Source organism: Sebastes umbrosus, chromosome 1 (assembly GCF_015220745.1).
Source record: "Sebastes umbrosus isolate fSebUmb1 chromosome 1, fSebUmb1.pri, whole genome shotgun sequence".
NCBI lineage: Eukaryota > Metazoa > Chordata > Actinopteri > Perciformes > Sebastidae > Sebastes > Sebastes umbrosus.
In genome coordinates, this window is record NC_051269.1 from 26,427,979 (window position 1) to 26,446,298 (window position 18,320).

Below are 18,320 nucleotides of genomic sequence, written 5' to 3' on the forward strand. Positions count from 1 at the left end.
CAATCCAACACACCAGCCCATTCATCAGCTGTCCGTTCGTGTCCAGTGTTCACAACATCAAGTCACATTTTCACTTTACAAATATAGTAATTTTAATCCCAACCTGTTTTTTTCCCTAAACCTAATTTAGTGGCTTTGTTGCCTAAAACTAAGCAAGTGTGTTTGTTTAATTCACAACGTTAAGCACGTGTTTACTGAAAAGTGATGCCGAGGAGTTTGACAAACCGTCAGTATGTGACGAGTTGGGATGACAACGTGTTGCAGCAGTCACCAACATAGGGCTGAGGGAACGTTAGCATGGTAGCACTCTAACCGTGGATGTGACATTTAGTGTAACACGTTAGTACGATATAATTTAAGTAGCCTATACAGCTAAAGTTGCCAAGAATTTGGTCTTGTTTTGAAAGGTATCCTGTCATAAACTGAAGTGTTAGGCAAGTACAGATTCTCACCTGGTTGTGGTATTAGAGGAATACTTATAGATACTTATAATATACAAGCTTCAAAGTATTAGCTATTATATATCATTTTATACAGTACACTTAAAGGAGCAGTGTGTGGGATTTAGTGGCATCCAGTGGTGTGGTTGCAGATTGCAACCAACTGAAAACTCTGCTCACTCCTCCCTTTCCAAGCGTGTCGGAGAACTACGGTGACCTTCAGGTAACTTTAAAAACACGAAAGTCTCTCTCTAGAGCCAGTGTTTGGTTTGGCCGATCTGTGCTACTGTAGAAACATGGTGGAGCAACATGACGGACTCCGTGAAGAGGACCCGCTCCCTATGTAGATATGAAGGGCTCATTCTAAGCTAATGAAAAATCAACAATTCTTAGTTTCAGGTGATTATACACTAATGAAAACATAGTTATGAATGTTAGATTTCCATTTCTGCTACTAGATCTCCTTAAATCCCACATACTGGCCCTTTAATATAGGAAACTTTAGATCACCAAACTCATTTAATTCATCCTCTGAGGATGGTGAATGTCTGTACAAACTTGCATGACAGTCTGATAGTTGTTGAGGTATACTGATATATTCATATCACAGTCGTTTTTGAGACTAACGCTATAATTTCATCTCTCGTACCGCCCTGAAAAATCAGCTTACAATGCTAATAACTACAGCGACAACATAACATTCCCCTACCATCATATTCAGTTCCTAATTTCTGAAGGTAATATTTAACACTGTAGTGAGGACACTAGGACCCTGTGGAGACAGTAGCAGCTCTGGTCCTGTTTCTCTCTGCCTCCTGCTCCATCTCTGCAGTCACTGTGTGTGAGTGGAGGGGGAAAGCAGAGAGTGAGCTGCTGTCTCTTTGCATGCATTTACATCAGCATCGCTTGAGAAAAACCTCTGCTGCTGCCACAGCTCAAGTCATCCAGGGAGGAGGATGCACAGGGCAGATCAAGGGATGGGAAGAGGAACAGGCTCGTGCAGTGGGAGGTACCTCAACAGCATCCACAAGGTGCAATGACTGATGTCCACTGTGTACCTCAGCAGTGGGAGCTACACCAGGTTTTCATCCTCAGAGACCAAAAAGCAGCAGACAGCTTGCATCAGGAAATACTCTGATTCAGGTACATGATGCTCTCTCTCTCTCTCTGCTCCCTGATTCTCACCACATCTTCCCGCTTGCTCTCACCCTCTTCTTCTAATCTGCTGCTTAAATACTGCTCAGTGCAACCATACATACAATTCAACTGTGATGTGATGTATAGAATGTGGGCCTTGATGTATACAGTGGGTGTAATGCATTAATGATTAATACATAAATGAGTAGGCGGTAAGACATGACTAACCCAGGCAGGAGGGTTAAACTGAATTGGGAGTACCCCCTATGTGTGATTTAGAGACGTTGCTCAGTGAGGGCAGTCATTCATAGGTGATGAGGGAGGTTAGAGCTCAATTTTTAGCCTCATTCGTACTGTTATCACTGCAGACAGGAGGCAGATCATCCCGGGCTTTTGTTACATCTGTGGCACAGAGCATTCATAGCAGTAAGCAACTGGATTTCCTTGATCTGACACATACTTATAGCAGCACCCACCCATGTCTGTTTGTTGTCTGTAATAGTTAATATGCAGACAGCCTCTGCAACCTATGAATACCCTCAAGTTTTCCCATTTGAAACACTAAATTCACTCATACTAAGTGGGTTCTTTAGTGGCAGACATGCTATTGTAGTACATGTACACATGTTGTGTTTTTTTTTAGCCATACACAATCAGTTTAGAGCCTGGGGGGTATGCATATTCAACGAGAGCTCACAGCAGGTGTAGATGTGATGGAAAAGGGCTGTCACCTATTTGTTGATGGGATTGGTTTTGGGGAATTAGCATGCATTCGTGCATTGACAGGATGTGCGCTTGAAAAGTATTCATCACCAGCTACTCAGCAAAGGAGCAGATTTATCTTTGACCTTTTTACCATAATATTAATTAAAAGTGTAAAGAAGGTGGTCCAAAATCCTTTAGGATCATTATGATCATACACGTGTGTTTTGGGCATCATTATTTGGTTGCAGATTGATGAACTATAATCTGTTCAAGTGGCTCAACTCTTTTGCGTGATGCTTTATATTCAAATTGTTTCACCCCTTCATTTTTCTCAGCATATTACTAAAAATTGACCCACATTGACCTTTTGTCTCCTTTCTCTCTTGTTTTCAGGGTGGGCTGTGACTGACGGCAGACATGAAGACTTTCTAGATGGACAGGAATCATAAAATCTGAACCTCCTGTCGATCGCAGCATCATCTTCCAGGACTATACAAGGCAGCTTTTGACCTCATTTTCAAGCCGCTGCTTTCTGGCCGTACTTCCTGGCTTTGAAGGATGGGTGATGGGCCTGTGACTGCTCCTGCCTGCCTGCTTCACCCCACCCTTCAATGGAGCCGATGTGGAACTCCTCCCAACCGCCTCCACAGCTCATGTCCAACATGTCTGCCTCCTATCTGCCCGAGGGCTGGGCCCTGTCCCAGTCGCTAGCCCTGCTGGCCATGCTGCTCATGGATCTGCTGGCTGTGGTTGGGAATGTGGCCGTCATGACGGTCATCGCCAAGGCCCCGCAGCTCCACAAGTTTGCCTTCGTCTTCCACCTGTGCGTGGTGGACCTGCTGGCGGCTCTGGTGCTGATGCCCCTCGGCATGCTCTCAAGCCGAGCCTTCTTCGGGGAGGCCCTGTGCCGGAGCTACCTCTTTCTCAGTGTGTGCCTGGTTAGCGCTGCCATCCTCTCCATCTCTGTCATCAATGTGGAGCGTTATTACTACATCATACACCCCATGCGCTATGAAGTAAAGATGACTGTTGGCCTGGTAGCGTCGGTGCTGGTGGGAATATGGGTCAAAGCCCTGGCCATGTCTGCTCTGCCGCTGCTCGCTTGGTTCCTGCAAGGTGGAAGAGCGCCTCTCCTGGAGAGTAGTGGGGTCGGGGGAGGAGGAGGTGGGGCAGTCCCATCTCCACCTGCTCATGGTCACAGGCGTTGCTCACTACACTGGACGGGTGGGGGGTCAAATCGCATGGCCTTCATGGCCCTGTTTACTCTGGTGTATTTCCTGTGTCCACTCCTGGTCATTCTTGTTGTGTACTGCAATATGTTCAAAGTGGCTCGAGTAGCAGCCATGCACCACGGGCCTCTGCCTACCTGGATGGACACGCCTCGGCGCCAGCGGTCAGAATCCCTCAGCAGCCGCTCCACGATGGTAACCAGCTCTGGGACGGGGACCGGGACAGGCAGAGCCACTCCGCAGCGTCCCTTTGGGGGAGGAAAGGCAGCAGCAGTGTTGGCAGCAGTAGGTGGGCAATTCCTCTGTTGCTGGCTGCCCTACTTTACTTTCCACCTGTATTCAGCTCTGGCTGCCAGCCCTCCGGCCACACTAGCATCTCTGGAGGAGGTGGTCACCTGGATCGGCTACTTCTGCTTCACCTCCAATCCCTTCTTCTACGGCTGCCTCAACAGACAGATCCGGGAGGAGCTGGGCAAGCACCTGCCTTGCCTGTTTCGCCGAGCAGGTGTAGAGGCGGAGGACAGACTGCCCAGCCGCGAAGGATCCATAGAGGAGAATTTCCTTCAGTTTCTTCAGGGCACCGGCTGCAACTTGGATCCTCAAAACTCTCACAGCACCTCCAGCCCTAAAGGGGAGGCCTGCTGCCCCGTGGCTCAGCCCCAACCGCCGGAGCCAGCACAGCCCATACCGATAGATTTCCGTATCCCCGGACAAATCGCGGAGGAGACTTCAGAGTTTATTGAGACTGAACAGGCGAAAAACAACCATATATATACAGACAATTAAAGTTTTTAAATGTCATTGAGATATAAACTGTTTCAGGAGTTATTTTAGTGAAAACACGTTTCTCTATTTCTACTGACAGCTGTCCAATAGTTCATTTAAATGACTTTAAATTGTATCTTTGAATCATTGCACTTTGCCTCATCAGATTTCATCCTTACAGTAAACAGTCACATGATTAAATGCAGTTTTTTGAGATGCATTTCAAACTGTTGCTTGTGAACAGGGAAATTACTGCTAGATTTTACAGTAAAAATGGCAAAAATGGCCTTCCACACAACCGCTCAGCTCTGTACAGTAAATTACTTTTATGACTACTGCAGTATTGGTGTAAAGCCTTTTTTTAAAGATAAAAAAATAGCATTAATTATATGTTTGATTCTATGAAGGTAAATTAATTCATGTTTTCAGAATTTTCAATTTAGGGAGCATTTGCTGAAATACACCGGCTCCCTCTCAATTAATTACTTCACCATTGTGCGGTGAAGCTCTGCTATTGGACGAATTACTTTTGGTATTCAGGAATGAGGATTAAACGGTACCACACACACCAACTGATACTGTAATTGTAACTGCCAAATCAATCATTTTTGAGACTCTGTTAAGATGATTATTCTTGAAGTTATGTCGAAGAAGACAGCAATAAAATACACAAAAGTATGAGTATTTAAGGGATCCATTGAGGGAAAAGCACTACTGTCACTTTTGATTGGTAGCTGTGCTTTCATCAATGATAAAGCCACTGTTAACCCTCATGCCAATCCGATTAGAATCGATTAGGAGGCGTACATATTGTGGCCTAACTCTCATGGAAAAGTTGTTTACAGATAACCACCTGAATTTTTGTTCTCCTTTCTTTGGTGCTTGTCCAAACACATCATTTTTTTTTTTTTATTTCCTAATCTCGACTCAGTTTGGGTTGACTTTATAACTCATCACCCAGCTTTCTGCCATGTGATGTATTAATCAGTGTATTTGGATATAGACCTTAAAAATCAGTATTCTCTTGATGCACTGCATTTACTTTCGAATATGATTCTATTTCTGACATTTGTTAAATGTACTAAATTGTATGTTATGTTTAGTAAAACTGTGAGTTTGGGTTTTGTGTATCACTCAGCATGCCCATTTTTCTTTTTATTAGTGAGTGCAGTAACTGCCTTTTTTGTTTGTTTTTCAGCTGTGGAGATTTTTTTATTTTATCCCGTAAGGAGAATGCATTAAGTTTGACTACCCTGCTCATCAGGGTTTTAACAGTACCTCACATGCAGGAAAAAAACATTATTTTACAGTCCTGCACAGTTCCATGTCAAGTATGACTACTGCACACTTTATTCTAACGTTGCAAGGAGACTAAAGCAGGTGTGATTTATTAGAAATGAGGGTGCAGACTTTGCTAGGTTTTTCATGATGAGGTGAAGTAGTATTTTATAGCAAACTGTTAGGGAAAAATATGACAAAACTATATGTGGAAATGTTTGAAATTGCTTTCTTATGTAATGTGGATACAGGGTTTTTAAGATATTTTTTGAGTGACGATGCCAATACAAAATCCAAAGCTTGTCGAGCTTCTTTTCATCACGTCTAAATATCCCAAACTGTGAATGATGATGTTGAACGTTTGTGTTAGGATTTTCACTTGTTCAGAGATTGTTTTTTATGCTGTGATAAAAATAAAAGAATGACTTCCACTGTACTGCAATGATATGAATGTGTTTTAGAAAAATACACGGCTAAAACTTGAGTGAGAGATGCTGTTGTAATAAAGAGTTTCTATGTTTGTAAAACATTTTGGATGCTTTCTCATCATTTCACCAACGTTATGGGGCCGCTGTCACAAATACAAATACATAGATCTTATTTTACTCAACATCTCAGTGTGTGTGGCTTAATCTCTCTGCTTTGCTTTGATACTCCATTGCAAAGAGGAGGGGGAGCGAGGATACAGTTCAAACACTTTGACCTTAAGGTAACATTTAAACTTCTAAAGGCCAAAGCCAGTGGTATGACCTTCATCAGAATAGATAGATAGATAGATAGATGCTGTGTTTCTGTTGGTGTGCGACAGGCCTCACACCTCAACGATGGACCTCAGTCAAACCGCCCCCAGCTTCGCCAGGATCTGCCATCCCCATGGCAATTATTACCTAGTGACATTTCTCAGTGCTTTGGTGGGCGGGAGGAGGAGCGTGCTCTATTGGGAATCCAACAAGACACCCTCATCTGAGACTTCTTAAAATACATTTCTCTAGACTAAACCAGAGCTGACGTTTTTGTTATTTTTTTTCACACTCTCTGGATCGCTTGTGTGAGTATCTCAAACTGTAAACTGAAATAACTCTCAGCTCTCTAGTCTGCTGTTTAGAATGACCTTTGATTGTTTCTTGTTCATCTTGGCTTGCTTTACCTTAAAGGAACAGTGTGTAACAGTTAGGGGAATCTATTGGTAGACATGTAATATATGAATAACTATGTTTTCTTTAGTGTATAATCACATGAAAATAAGAATCGTTGTGTTTTCGTTACCTTAGAATGAGTCGTTTATATCTACATAGGGAGCGGGTTCTCTTCATGGAGTCCACCATGTAGCACCGCCATGTTTCTACAGTAGCCCAGAAGGGACAAACCAAACACTTAACTTTTCCTGTTTGGGCCGGTGCCGATAACATTACTCGCTGCTGTCGCTGCCACTCTCTCTCTCTCTTGCTTCACCACTCACTTCCCACATACAAACACACTCTACGCACTCTACTCTTCTCAATCTGCAACCTCACCGCTTGATACCGCCAGATCCTACACACTGGACCTTTAATATCTAAATTTAAACTTTAAGACGTTTATCCTTGCATTAACATGACCTTTTTTTGTTTTTTCAAAAGTAACCGCAAATTGATTATTGTGCTTTAAAAAATAAATGTAAAATGGAACTGATATGATATTGTCGCTGATAGCACCAGTTACAGTTGTTCACAATAAAATCGATCTAACGTGATAGTTTGGGACCAAAGAAATGCAAAGCAAATCTAAACTATTGTTGAAAATGCACTTTTCATGTACTGTATGTGTCAAGACTAAAGCCAGCTGGAAACAGAAAAACATCCAAATACAAGAACAACTCAAGTTGCTAATCAAAGAGACATTTATTTCAGGTTAAAGTAAAATGTGGAGAACAGGTATAACTGTACGTGATAGCTAGATCAGCCAAAGAGCAAGCATTAGGAAGAATGTACTGACTGAGTGCCAAGAGGGCAAAGTACATTTAGCTAGAGGAATATAATGAACCATTTTTCTGGAAAGTGTCGGCATGCACAAGAGCTCTAAGAGGAAGGGAAAGAAGGAAGTGAGATGTGTTGACGATGCATCAGTTTATTAAGGAATAAAGATCTGGAGCATTAAAAAGACCTATATGGATCCTGTACAAGCTTAAAGGTGCAGTAATCCTTTTCCTTGCCACTTGGGGGCAGTGGAACTACATGAAAACTGACATATCGTCATATTATAAAGTTGTTATGATGAATATCTCAGCAAACAGCTGCCGATTTTCATATCCAGCATACATGAAGCAACATTAGTATTCTTCTGGAGTTGTGTCTTTGGCCACCATACGGCCCTGTGAAGTGGTTATACTGTGTACTGCTGTTGAGCCAAGGCAAGATTTGGTTTCAACTTAACATTTTTGGTAGATCCTGAATGGCAGTCCTCCTCAACGTATTCTGCTGCCACTGTAAAGCTGTTCACTCACAATCTTATTTCTGTTGTAACTGTCACAGGGCAACACTATCACTGAACAAACGGTGACTCCAGATGTTTCCTGCAGCTGTTGTTATCACAAAGAAGTGAAAGCAGCTGGACAAGAAGGTCACAACTGTTATCCTGCGCAAGAAAAACAACAATAGGACGTCTTTGTTTCCACCAACTTTCCAGGCACATTGCTTTGGAGGAGAGATCTGAAAAAAGACACACAGGCAGAATAAAGGTGACTATTACAAACACAAAAAGGCTAAACTTATTCCAACATTTGCAGCTACTAATATATGAATAATGAGATTTCTAACACAGTAATCTTTTAGTATATTTAAATGATTGTTCTGTTCCTTATATACAACATATTAGTTTAATAGTGATTATGTTAGTATGAGCCTTTTCAACACTAAGTTAATTAATTAATAAAATGAAGAGTGAAAACTTTGTACAGTACCACTGAATATCTCAACATCATATCTTGATCATATTATAACAGGATATTAAATTATTATAGATCTTATCTGTTGGTTTTAATAAGGTTCAAATATATAGCCTGTTTGTTGCTTCAGTGGAATACACCAACTATAGTAGTCTATATATAAAGCCTTTTACAGATATTTTACTTCTTAAAAACTGGTGTATTGTATTTAATTAACAAGTGGGATCTGGTCAGTGGTAATGTATTTAGGTACAACTTTGAGTTACTTTTAATTTACCTGAGTAAATCCATTTTTCTGACACTTTCTACCTCTACTCCACTAAATTTCAGAGGGGAATATTGTACTTTTCAATCCACTACTTTTATTCTACACCATTTATTGCAGGTTTTAAAAATCCTCATTAGGCATACAGATACATTAATCATTGTTGTGCAGTGAATTAAACTCTCCAAGATTATATAAAACAGGTAAAATTAGCTCCACCTCGACCAACTACAAGGTTAAAATTATGCTTACACGTTAATGAATCAGTAATATGAACCAAATAATATAATTTTTGTTTAATATGCAGTTTAACTTCTGCAGACTGGGGACTTTTACTTGTAATAGTATTGGCTAACACTTCATTTTACAGGTTTGCAAATTTCATGGTAATTAGGTCATAGCAAGTTAGAAAGTAACCGATTTAAAATTTCTTTGGAATTACTGCCAAATTACCCCAATATTTACCTCAAAAATTACTTTGTTAAAAAACATTAGTTAATAATTAGATGCTAAAATAGCATATAATTGTTAAAATAGGGCCCTTAGGCTTGAGAAGCGGCTCTGCGCTGCTCTTCATCGGAGGTGGAAAACCAAAACTAATAGAAGACACTTCTGATCAGGAATGAATCTCACCATTGTGTGACTTCCTGTCTACACAAATGTAACCTGGTAGCTAATGTCATGATGCAGGGAGTTTTTTAAAGACATTTCAAACAAGTTATTTGCTAATTATAATCTATTTATCAGCAGACATGGAAATAAAGCATATCAATTAACTTTGTATTCTTTTCCTGGAAATGTATTAAATAAATTACCAGCTGTTGGGAAATAGCGGAATATGATTATTAAATAATGTTTATAATAAGGTAATTTTCTATAATTGTTTAGGTAAATATTGGGGTAATTTGGCAGTAATTCCAAAGAAATTTCAAATAGGTTATTTGCTAATTATCAACCAATTACCATGAAATTTGCAGACCTGTAAAACGAAGTGTTACCTAGTATTTTTTTTTACATTATGGTATAGCTACTTAAATATAATATCTTAATAAAGTTAGCCTATTTTACCATGCACGTTAACCTGACTGCAATTGCACTTTGAACTGCATTTGTTTATGATATTGCACATGCTGATTATACTATTTATTATGTATTTAATTATTTATTATAATCATTTTCTTTTATATTGTTTTAGATTGACTACTTACTTTTACCACCCTCTATGACAGTTTGCACATTCGACACTGGTCACTCACCTCATAGCTGTCTTTAGACAGTACCCTGTATTTATAGACTGTCTTTTTATGCATTGTGTATGTGATGGGGAGTTGCAAACTCAATTTCGTTGTACCTGTACAATGACAATAAAGGAAATCTAATCTAATCTAATCTAATCTAATCTATTTCCTCAACCACTACTAGGTCTGGTGACAACCAGGGTCTCCCAGAGAAATAAAAACTACAGTTTAATCCCTCATTTTAAGAACAAGCTTGTGGTTTAAAAATGACACTTATCATTATGATGTTTATGGGCTCTTACATTAAACACAGCAAAACTAATTTAAAACAGGGTTTATGGAGAAAAAAACCTCAGGAAGACATTTCTGTGTGTTTGAGGGCGTGCGTGCTGACCTTTGACCTCTGGTGACCTTTGACCTTATTAACAGCAGCGGGCGGTGCTTCTTTTGAGGAAACTGCAGAATATCAACGTCAAGAAGCAGCCGGGAAAGTTCGTGTTGAACTGTCAACTACTAGTCGGTAAGTTATATAATTATTAGCGAAAAGCACTTTTTTTAACAGGGAAGCTTTTTAGTAAACAGGACAGTTAATGATATGTAGAGATAACGTGTCTGTCAGGTCTCAGGTGTAACTGATAGCTTATCAGCTTACAGTTAGTTAGCTAACTCTGGTGATCTATTGTCAGTTTAACAGACTGTACTGTGTGTTTTCTGCAGGACATCTGCTGCCTGGTGTCAACTACAATCTACTAGATCTGCTCCCAGCTGGTCCTCAACCATGTCAGGTGGTAAGTCAACACAGTGACACAAGTAATGTCAAATAAGGGTCGTTTAGCCTAAAAGGTCTAAAAGACAGCTGTTTAAAGGTCCCATATTATGCTAATTTTCAGGTCCATACTTGTATTTTGTGTTTCTACCAGAACATGTTTACATGCTGTAATGTTAAAAAAAACACATTATTTTCCTCATACTGTCAGCCTGAATACACCTGTATTCACCCTCTGTCTGAAACGCTCCGTTTTACTGCATTTTGCAACGGAATTGCAACGGAATTGTGTTGCTAGGCAATAGTTTGGGTCCATGTTTACTTCCTGTCAGCTGATGTTATTTACATACACTGCAACAGGAATAAACTGGGACACATTTTAATTCAATCATGGTTTATTTAATAGGGACCAATACAATGTACATAGACAACTTAAAAACAGCTATCTGATGCCAGTATCATAGTGCTTATAGCGGATGCTAATTTGCAACACCTGTCCCTAGAGGGACTTTTTGTGGAAATAAGAGATTAAAACAGGAATGGGTACAGGAAAAATAAATCAGAATCAGAATCAGAATCAGAAAGGTGTTTATTGCCAGGTGTAAGAGGTATACACGAGGAATTTTCTTTGGCTTTGTTGGTGCGAGACAATAGTATAATAACAAAGAAATAGATAAAATAAATACAATAAAGCACACATTTAAAAACATTACATGTAAAAACTAGACATGAGTACAGGTTTGTCGCTGAATTAAACAGGATTTGGTTGCTCTCTTAAAAGGTGGTAAAGTTTGCAATAGATTTCAAGTGATCAGGTAGCAAGTTCAAAGACTTCGCTCCTTTCACAGAAAAAGCTGTCTGAGCAAAAGATGTTCTGCAGAGTTGAACTTTACAATTGCCACTTGAAGCTACTCTGGTGGATCTGCTACAGCTCTGTAGTGTCATGATGTATTTGCAGAAAGGCAGAAAAGACATTTAGAATGTTTATGTTTAAAACCGTGTAATGGTCTAAATAATGTGTATTTGTGACATCACAAATGGACAGAAATCCTGACGGCTTGTTTCAAATGCACAATTTCTGAATATGGGCTGTGTGTATTTCTCCGTATATTGAGCGTTTTGATAGTTTAAGAGTATTTATATAGCACTTAAACCTGCTTTATAATGTAAAAGACCTGAAAATCTCACTTTTTACAATATGGGACCTTTAACATGTACATCCAGCAGCTTAAAACTGCTTGACTGTATTTATGTCAGTAAGTCAGAGGTCTTTCTTGGGCACTTTATTGTCTTTAGTGGCCTTTCAACAGATAAAGTGCCTTGTTACTAGGGCTGCACGATTATGGCCAAAATGATTATCATGATTATTTTGTTCAATATTGAGATCACTATTATTTTGCCACAATTATTCATTGATTTAAGCGACAACATATTGTTATTCAGATTGAAATAAACAGAGCACAGTTTTCACTTAAATGCTGTGCTACATTCCTACTAATGAACAAATTAGGGCTGCACGATGTTGGAAAAAACTGACATTGCAATACTTTTTTCTGATATATATATATATATATATATATATATTGCAATATGAAAAAATACAGGAATATTCACCCTACCCCTTTGTTAGCTACCTTATAAAGTTAAATGCATCAATCTGGTGCACTTTGAGAGCAAAATTAGCAACAATAAGAATCTAGATAAACAATTTTATGCTTTCAATTTAATCAGAAACACATTGGTTGTATAAATAATATCTATCCCCAAAAATGAAGCCAAAACAGCTCGGCTGGTGGCTGTCTGTTAGTTTAGAAAGTGCTTGATTTGATATGCAGCAGAGTTTTCTACGAGCAGAACGTGCATTTTAACGTCAATATCACAGTCGATCATGTTTATTTAATTGCAGGAAGCCAAAATTGTGATCGCGATTAATATTCAATTAATTGTGCAGCCCTACTTGTTACATACTCTGACATTGGCTTTATAAGTAGGGCTGAGTACTAGAACACCGGAGGACACAGAGGCACATGTTTTTTTTCAGGTTACCTGTTTCATGTACTACTGTCGCGATATAGTGACCGTTTTATAAAAATAACTTTTTTTAATCATATTTGCTCCAATCTCACCAACTTCAGCTTTAAGTAAAAAAAAACAACTTAAAAACAAACAAACAAACAAGCAAACATACAAAAAACTCAAAGTGCTCAGCTTCAGTTAGGTTCTTGCAAATACTGTAGTTGCTATCAGTCCTGGTGATTAGCAGAAGCACTGCTGTTAATAGGAGGATAAGTCATGGCTCTGTTTTATAAAATGCTAAAACAATCCTGGGTTTGCTTTTGTCGTAGATCGGTTTGGTAACATCAGCCTTTGAATGCAAAGTGTACTTAAAATAATTAAAGAAAATTTGTTTTTATTCAGTTAAGTTTGATGGCGTTTTAGATTTCACATTTCCTATGAAATGGTGTACATGGAAAGAGAGAGCAGTGTGTGTTTTTGGTGTATGGCCTCTCTGCAAACAAAATGCTGAATTCTATGAGCTTTGCTCTGAAGGATTGGGAAAAAAAAAATCCTGAAGCAGCCAGTGATTTGCACAGTGGTCTCATTTTTAGCATAAGGGTGTGCAGACAGAAAGCTTAACCAAACAGAAGAGGCAAAGAGAAAACCAGAGAAGGATTAACAAGAGCTATCAGGCAAGCATAATTGACTGCTGTTTCCAGGTAAGGCATTGAGAATGTTAGTAATGTGGTTTTAGCAGGATGTGTGACATAGCCATGGGGGTAGTTAAGATTTTTGTTTCAGACAAAACTAGGCCTCTGTTTTTTTACCCTTTGCTGCTGCTGCTGAACCAGATGGTGAGCGTCAGCTCTCTCAAAAACTGGGTCAGATTCCAGAAAAGGCTGGAGAGTAGATTCTTATTTAACTTGGGAAAGATAAACCTGGACTTCTTCCATTTCTGTCAGTCACCCAGCGGAATGTGTCTTTGAAAGATGTTGTTGCCAAGCTCATTTGATAGAAAGGTTGAGTTTTAGTTATTTGATTGTTGTACTGTATGTAACGGTCTGTTTTCTATCTTCAGGGCGTAGTTTGAACAGGTTTGTGATTGTCTTTGTTTTTAGTCTAATTCCACACTAACTCTAACAAAGAATAATTTATAGATTGCGTTTCACTTTTAGAGATCAGTGTGGTAGGTTTTAGTGTTTTGGGGTTTTGACCTCAGGCACAGTTGTTGAGCATTTTATTCAGAGTTCATCAAGTTCAGTCTCTACCAGAGGCCAGTTTACTGGCAAAAACTGTTGAGCATAATCCTGTAGTTGCAACTTTAATTCAGTTGTTTTCTTTTCTTTTGTGTATTCTGTAGTCTTTAGTTCAAGTGTAATTAGAGGACGGTGGTCGAGGAAATTAATGATTGAATGGTTTTGAGTTATCTTCAGTGCTGGGAAGTTAATGGACTACAGCGACAGTATATTTGAAACTGTGTCTATACCAAGCGCTATCCATGAAGACTGTGCTCTGTACTTTTGCATACAGGGCGTAAAAATGAGCACACTTAACCTACTAAATGGTCAGCTGCATTCAAATTATGGCAGAGCCCCTTAATGTTGTGTTAATGTTAGTAAAATGTTTGCTGTCTGGTGTCTGTACTATTTGATAAAGTGAGTTGAACAGCAGCTGTGTGCTCAGAAGGGACAAACATGTTTTTGTCTAACTGCATAAAATGTTCACACCACTAGATGGTTACTCTTTGTTTGTAGCTCTTGCGCCGACTACTCTGTCAGTTCCAAAAAACAACGAAAGGTCAATATTGCAAAGTCAATAGTCAGTGTCCTCTAGCTTCAGTAATACACAGTAGATGTGATGCAGTTTTTGAATATATGTAAACTGATCTGTGACATGAAAAATCCTTAAGCTGAAAATGAGCCATTTTAGTTGTATTCAGTGTAGGCCCATGGGGAGTCTAAGAAAAGCTTATTATTTTGAAAAGCCAAATTAGAGCTACCACAATCTTGGGCTGCACAATTCATCAAATATTAATCGCGATCACAATTTTAGCTTCCCGCAATTAAATGAACATGATTGGGTATCGATATTATCTATACAACAGATGTGTTTATGATTAAATTGAGAGCATAACATTGTTTATCTAGCCTCTTAATGATGCTAATTTTGCTCTTGAGATGCACCAGATTGAAGCATTTAATTTTATTATTTAGCTAACAAAGGGGTAGGGTGAATATTCCTGTTTTTTTTCATATTGCAATATATTTAGGAGAAAAAAATATTGAAATTTAAATTTTTTCCAACATCGTGCAGCACAGGGACGTAGCTCAGCATGGAAGTGAAAATATTGCTCTGTTTGTTTTAATGTGAAAGTGCAATAAAATATATTGTCGCTAAAATCAGTGAGTAATCATGATTATCATGTTGGCCATAATCGTGCAGGCCTACCACAATCACATGTGGTGCAAATTTATTTTTGTATTGTCTGTACGATATGTCCTAGTGTGATGTACAACACCTTTTCATTTTGTAGTTAACAAGGACCTTCAAAGACAGTTTTATTTGTTTTACTTGCTTCAGGCTCTGCTGACTTGTGGAAGCTTGTGTGGTTACTACACTTTAAGTAAAAGTGTGTAATCATAATTAATGCTCCTGAACTACAGGAACAACAATAGAGAGAATGTTGTGCATCTACTTGTCACGGGTTGCATTACTAGCCTTGCTGGGCATTGGTTGCCACTATTTATAAAACATCATATCAGGCGGGCCTTGCTCTGTGTGTGTTTAGGCTGTCTGACTCCCCTCAGAACTTTCCAGCAAAGAAGATTGAGAGTTCGCCAGTCAGTTGACACACTAAACTGGTTCCTGTGCTTATCCACTCGGACCAATCTGTATTCTTAGGCTTTTTTTCGTCACTTGCCGTTCATCTGGATCCCTCTCTCTTGGTTGAATACTCATTCTCATGATATCTAGTCTATCTAATTGCTATTTTTTAGATGAGTGGAAAACTTTTGCCCTTCACTCACCTTGGTGCTCAGCTGCCCGGGGGTGTTGTCGGTCTCCACGTCATGCTGGCTACACACTTTGATCCGCAATGCCATCCTCTGTGGCTGTTTTTCCCTGCATCGTCTTGAGGAAGCTCTGGTTGCTAGGGCGACCAAGGAGGATGGCCCCCAGTAGGAGCCGGGGAAGCCTTGGGCTGCCTTTCAGCTCGTCGCTGTGCGGCATGCCTGCTGACCTGCTGCTGGCAAGGAGGAGGAGGAGCCAACTCTGCAGAGGAGCCTCTACCGGCCCAGTATGGGTCCTGCCGTCCCGCTGCCCCACCATGAGACAGAGCTCCAGCGTTAGAGCGCCTCTCTCCCTCTGCTGGCCACTGCGCAGCTCAGACTCGCTCTGCTCCAGTAGTAACACGAGCACAGTCGGCAAGATGTCATCCTCTTCCTCCACCTCCTCCTCCTCATCCAACAATGATGGACAAGGGAAGCCTAAACCTAAATCCCCGATTCGCAAGAGGGGGAGCCTGCAGAGCACCACCAGCCCTGGTGAGTGGGTGAGAGGGGGTCCCATAGAAAGACAACTCTGCTCTTACATGGGAGTCAGAAAATGACACAGATGCTTGTGCAATGGCATTTAAGAATCCATTCTGCTCACCTGGAGCAATAAGGGAGGAAACTGAGTTTCCAGAGGTGGATCCACTGCAACTCTAGTTTGTTGCTCAGTTTTGTTTTGTATCTGTTGTTCAGACGTTGGCTTAATTTGTTTGAAGCTTTGACTGATGTTGTATATTTAGCATTCAGCATGCATGCTGCTTAAGTGGAACTGTAATGCAGTTCACTACCAAGAATATTTTAACTGAACTAGGGCTGCAACTGAGTTAATGTAAACACTTGATTGTTTAGTTGTTTGAAATGTCAGAATATATGGACAAAAGCACATTGCATGTTCTCAGAGCTGCAAACCCTGTTACTGGTGATGCATGAATCTCAAGAAATGCTTGGCGTTTTGATTTGGTAAATTATCTGAAATGATCTATCAATTACTAAAATTGTTGTTAATTAGTTTTGTCAATCGCCTCATCAATTAGTCGGCAAATATTGTCAGCTCTAAACTAAATTTTAATCTTGACTGCTCAGTAACTGACACGCTGCTGTTAATACGTTAATACGTACTCTAATGCAATAAATACATTATAATACAGCTAAACTTAAACACAATATACACCTGACTCTGCTTTTACTGTCATATCGTGCATGATGATGAAAGAACACACTATAGGAACCGCCTTTTGGGAGTGTTTCCCATAGATAGTTGTTATATGGGTTGTCTGCCCAAATAGATATGCACTCATTATTATATTGATTATTTCTTCCAACCAACTGAACAATGTAAAAACTATTACAAAGTTATTATTTTTAAGCGTGTATTTTACTTTTTTTCGTGTTGAATGTTGGAGATAAACCATGTTATGGGATACCCAGCCCTTAATGGGCCCCTTGGCCCTCCCCTAGTAGCAACAACAGTTTATCACGTCTCTACTGGCTTCTCCTTATCTCATCAGCTTGGGTTAGACAAAGCAGTGGGGTATGTTTATCTTACAACCGCACCTTTCTCATGACGACAATACTGACACTAGAGCTGCAAAGATTAATTGATTAGTTGCCAATTATTAAATTAATCGCCAACTTTTTTGATTAGAGGCTTGAGTAATTTTTGAAAGAAAGAAAAGTCAAAATTCTGATTTCAGCTTCTTGAATGTGAATATTTTCTGTTTTCTTTACTCCTCTATAACAGTAAACTGAATATCTTGTTGATTCGAAACACTGATCAACATTTTCCACCATTTTCTGACATTTTATAGACCAAACAACTAATTGATTAATCAACAATGTAAATAATCGTTAGCTGCAGCCCTAACTGATACCAACTGTTTGGCCCAAATCTCATTATTTTTATTTAGAGGAATACGCAGTGACCACATGGAGAAAAATAAACCTCTTATATCGTATATTTTACTGCGTTTCATTCTCCCTTTTCATTTAAGTTAGATTCCTCCATTAGCATCCCAGATGTGATAACTATAATGAGTTTTGATTCAGTCTCATTGAGTATATTTTACATCACTTTAGTGACATGACTTCTGGACTTTTTAAACAAAATTAGAATGGAATTGCAACACAGTTCATATCAGAAAATTAATAATAATAATTTTAACTTTAAGTTTCCTAATTCCATTTTGATTGGGCTTCTTTACTTGACTTAGATTTAGAACTGTCAAACTGTAAAGTAGTTCTGTCAGTCAGAAGTAGGGCTGTCAAAGTTAAGTTTACCATGCTATGATTTGAGCATATTTTTTTCTGGACAATATTTGTCATAGTTTTGTGTTGTTAATTGATTTCTAGTAATACATATATACATACATTTGCAAAAAGCAAGCATATTTGCCCACTCCCATGTTGATAAGAGAATCAAATACTTGACAAATCTTCCTTTCAGGTACATTTTGAACAAATAAAATATGTGATTAATTATCAATTAATCGCGAGTAACTACGGACAATCATGCCATTAATCGTGATT

The 18,320-nt window shown here is 39.3% G+C and overlaps 2 protein-coding genes and 1 long non-coding RNA gene across 7 annotated transcripts in view; 2 read left to right on the plus strand and 1 right to left on the minus strand.

The window, feature by feature from the left end:
* Positions 1-1,287: 1,287 nt before the first annotated feature.
* LOC119496885 (G-protein coupled receptor 61-like) lies at positions 1,288-6,083 on the plus strand. Its single transcript, XM_037784577.1, has 2 exons — positions 1,288-1,583; positions 2,676-6,083. The coding sequence occupies exon 2, from the start codon at positions 2,894-2,896 to the stop codon at positions 4,295-4,297; it is 1,404 nt and encodes a 467-aa protein (XP_037640505.1). The 5' UTR covers positions 1,288-1,583; positions 2,676-2,893; the 3' UTR covers positions 4,298-6,083.
* A 1,557-nt stretch (positions 6,084-7,640) lies between these two features.
* LOC119489730 lies at positions 7,641-16,040 on the minus strand. The gene is made up of 2 exons (XR_005207241.1): positions 15,771-16,040; positions 7,641-8,241 (listed from the first exon to the last, which is right to left on the minus strand). It is a non-coding gene; the product is annotated as an uncharacterized LOC119489730 (long non-coding RNA).
* The window catches only part of LOC119489687 (AMP deaminase 2-like), a 38,096-nt gene continuing 27,916 nt past the window's right edge, over positions 8,141-18,320 (plus strand). For 2 of the 5 annotated variants that reach the window (XR_005207237.1, XM_037772446.1), the window contains exon 1: positions 15,378-16,286. Coding sequence is in view for 3 of the 5 variants with exons in the window: in XM_037772446.1 (XP_037628374.1) it covers positions 15,839-16,286 (448 nt within the window). In the remaining 2 variants the exon portion in view is untranslated. Of the gene's footprint in view, positions 8,271-10,409; positions 10,501-10,697; positions 10,769-13,199; positions 13,464-15,377; positions 16,287-18,320 lie in introns of those variants that run through there. The other 3 variants (XM_037772453.1, XM_037772463.1, XM_037772434.1) reach the window with 3 other exon arrangements.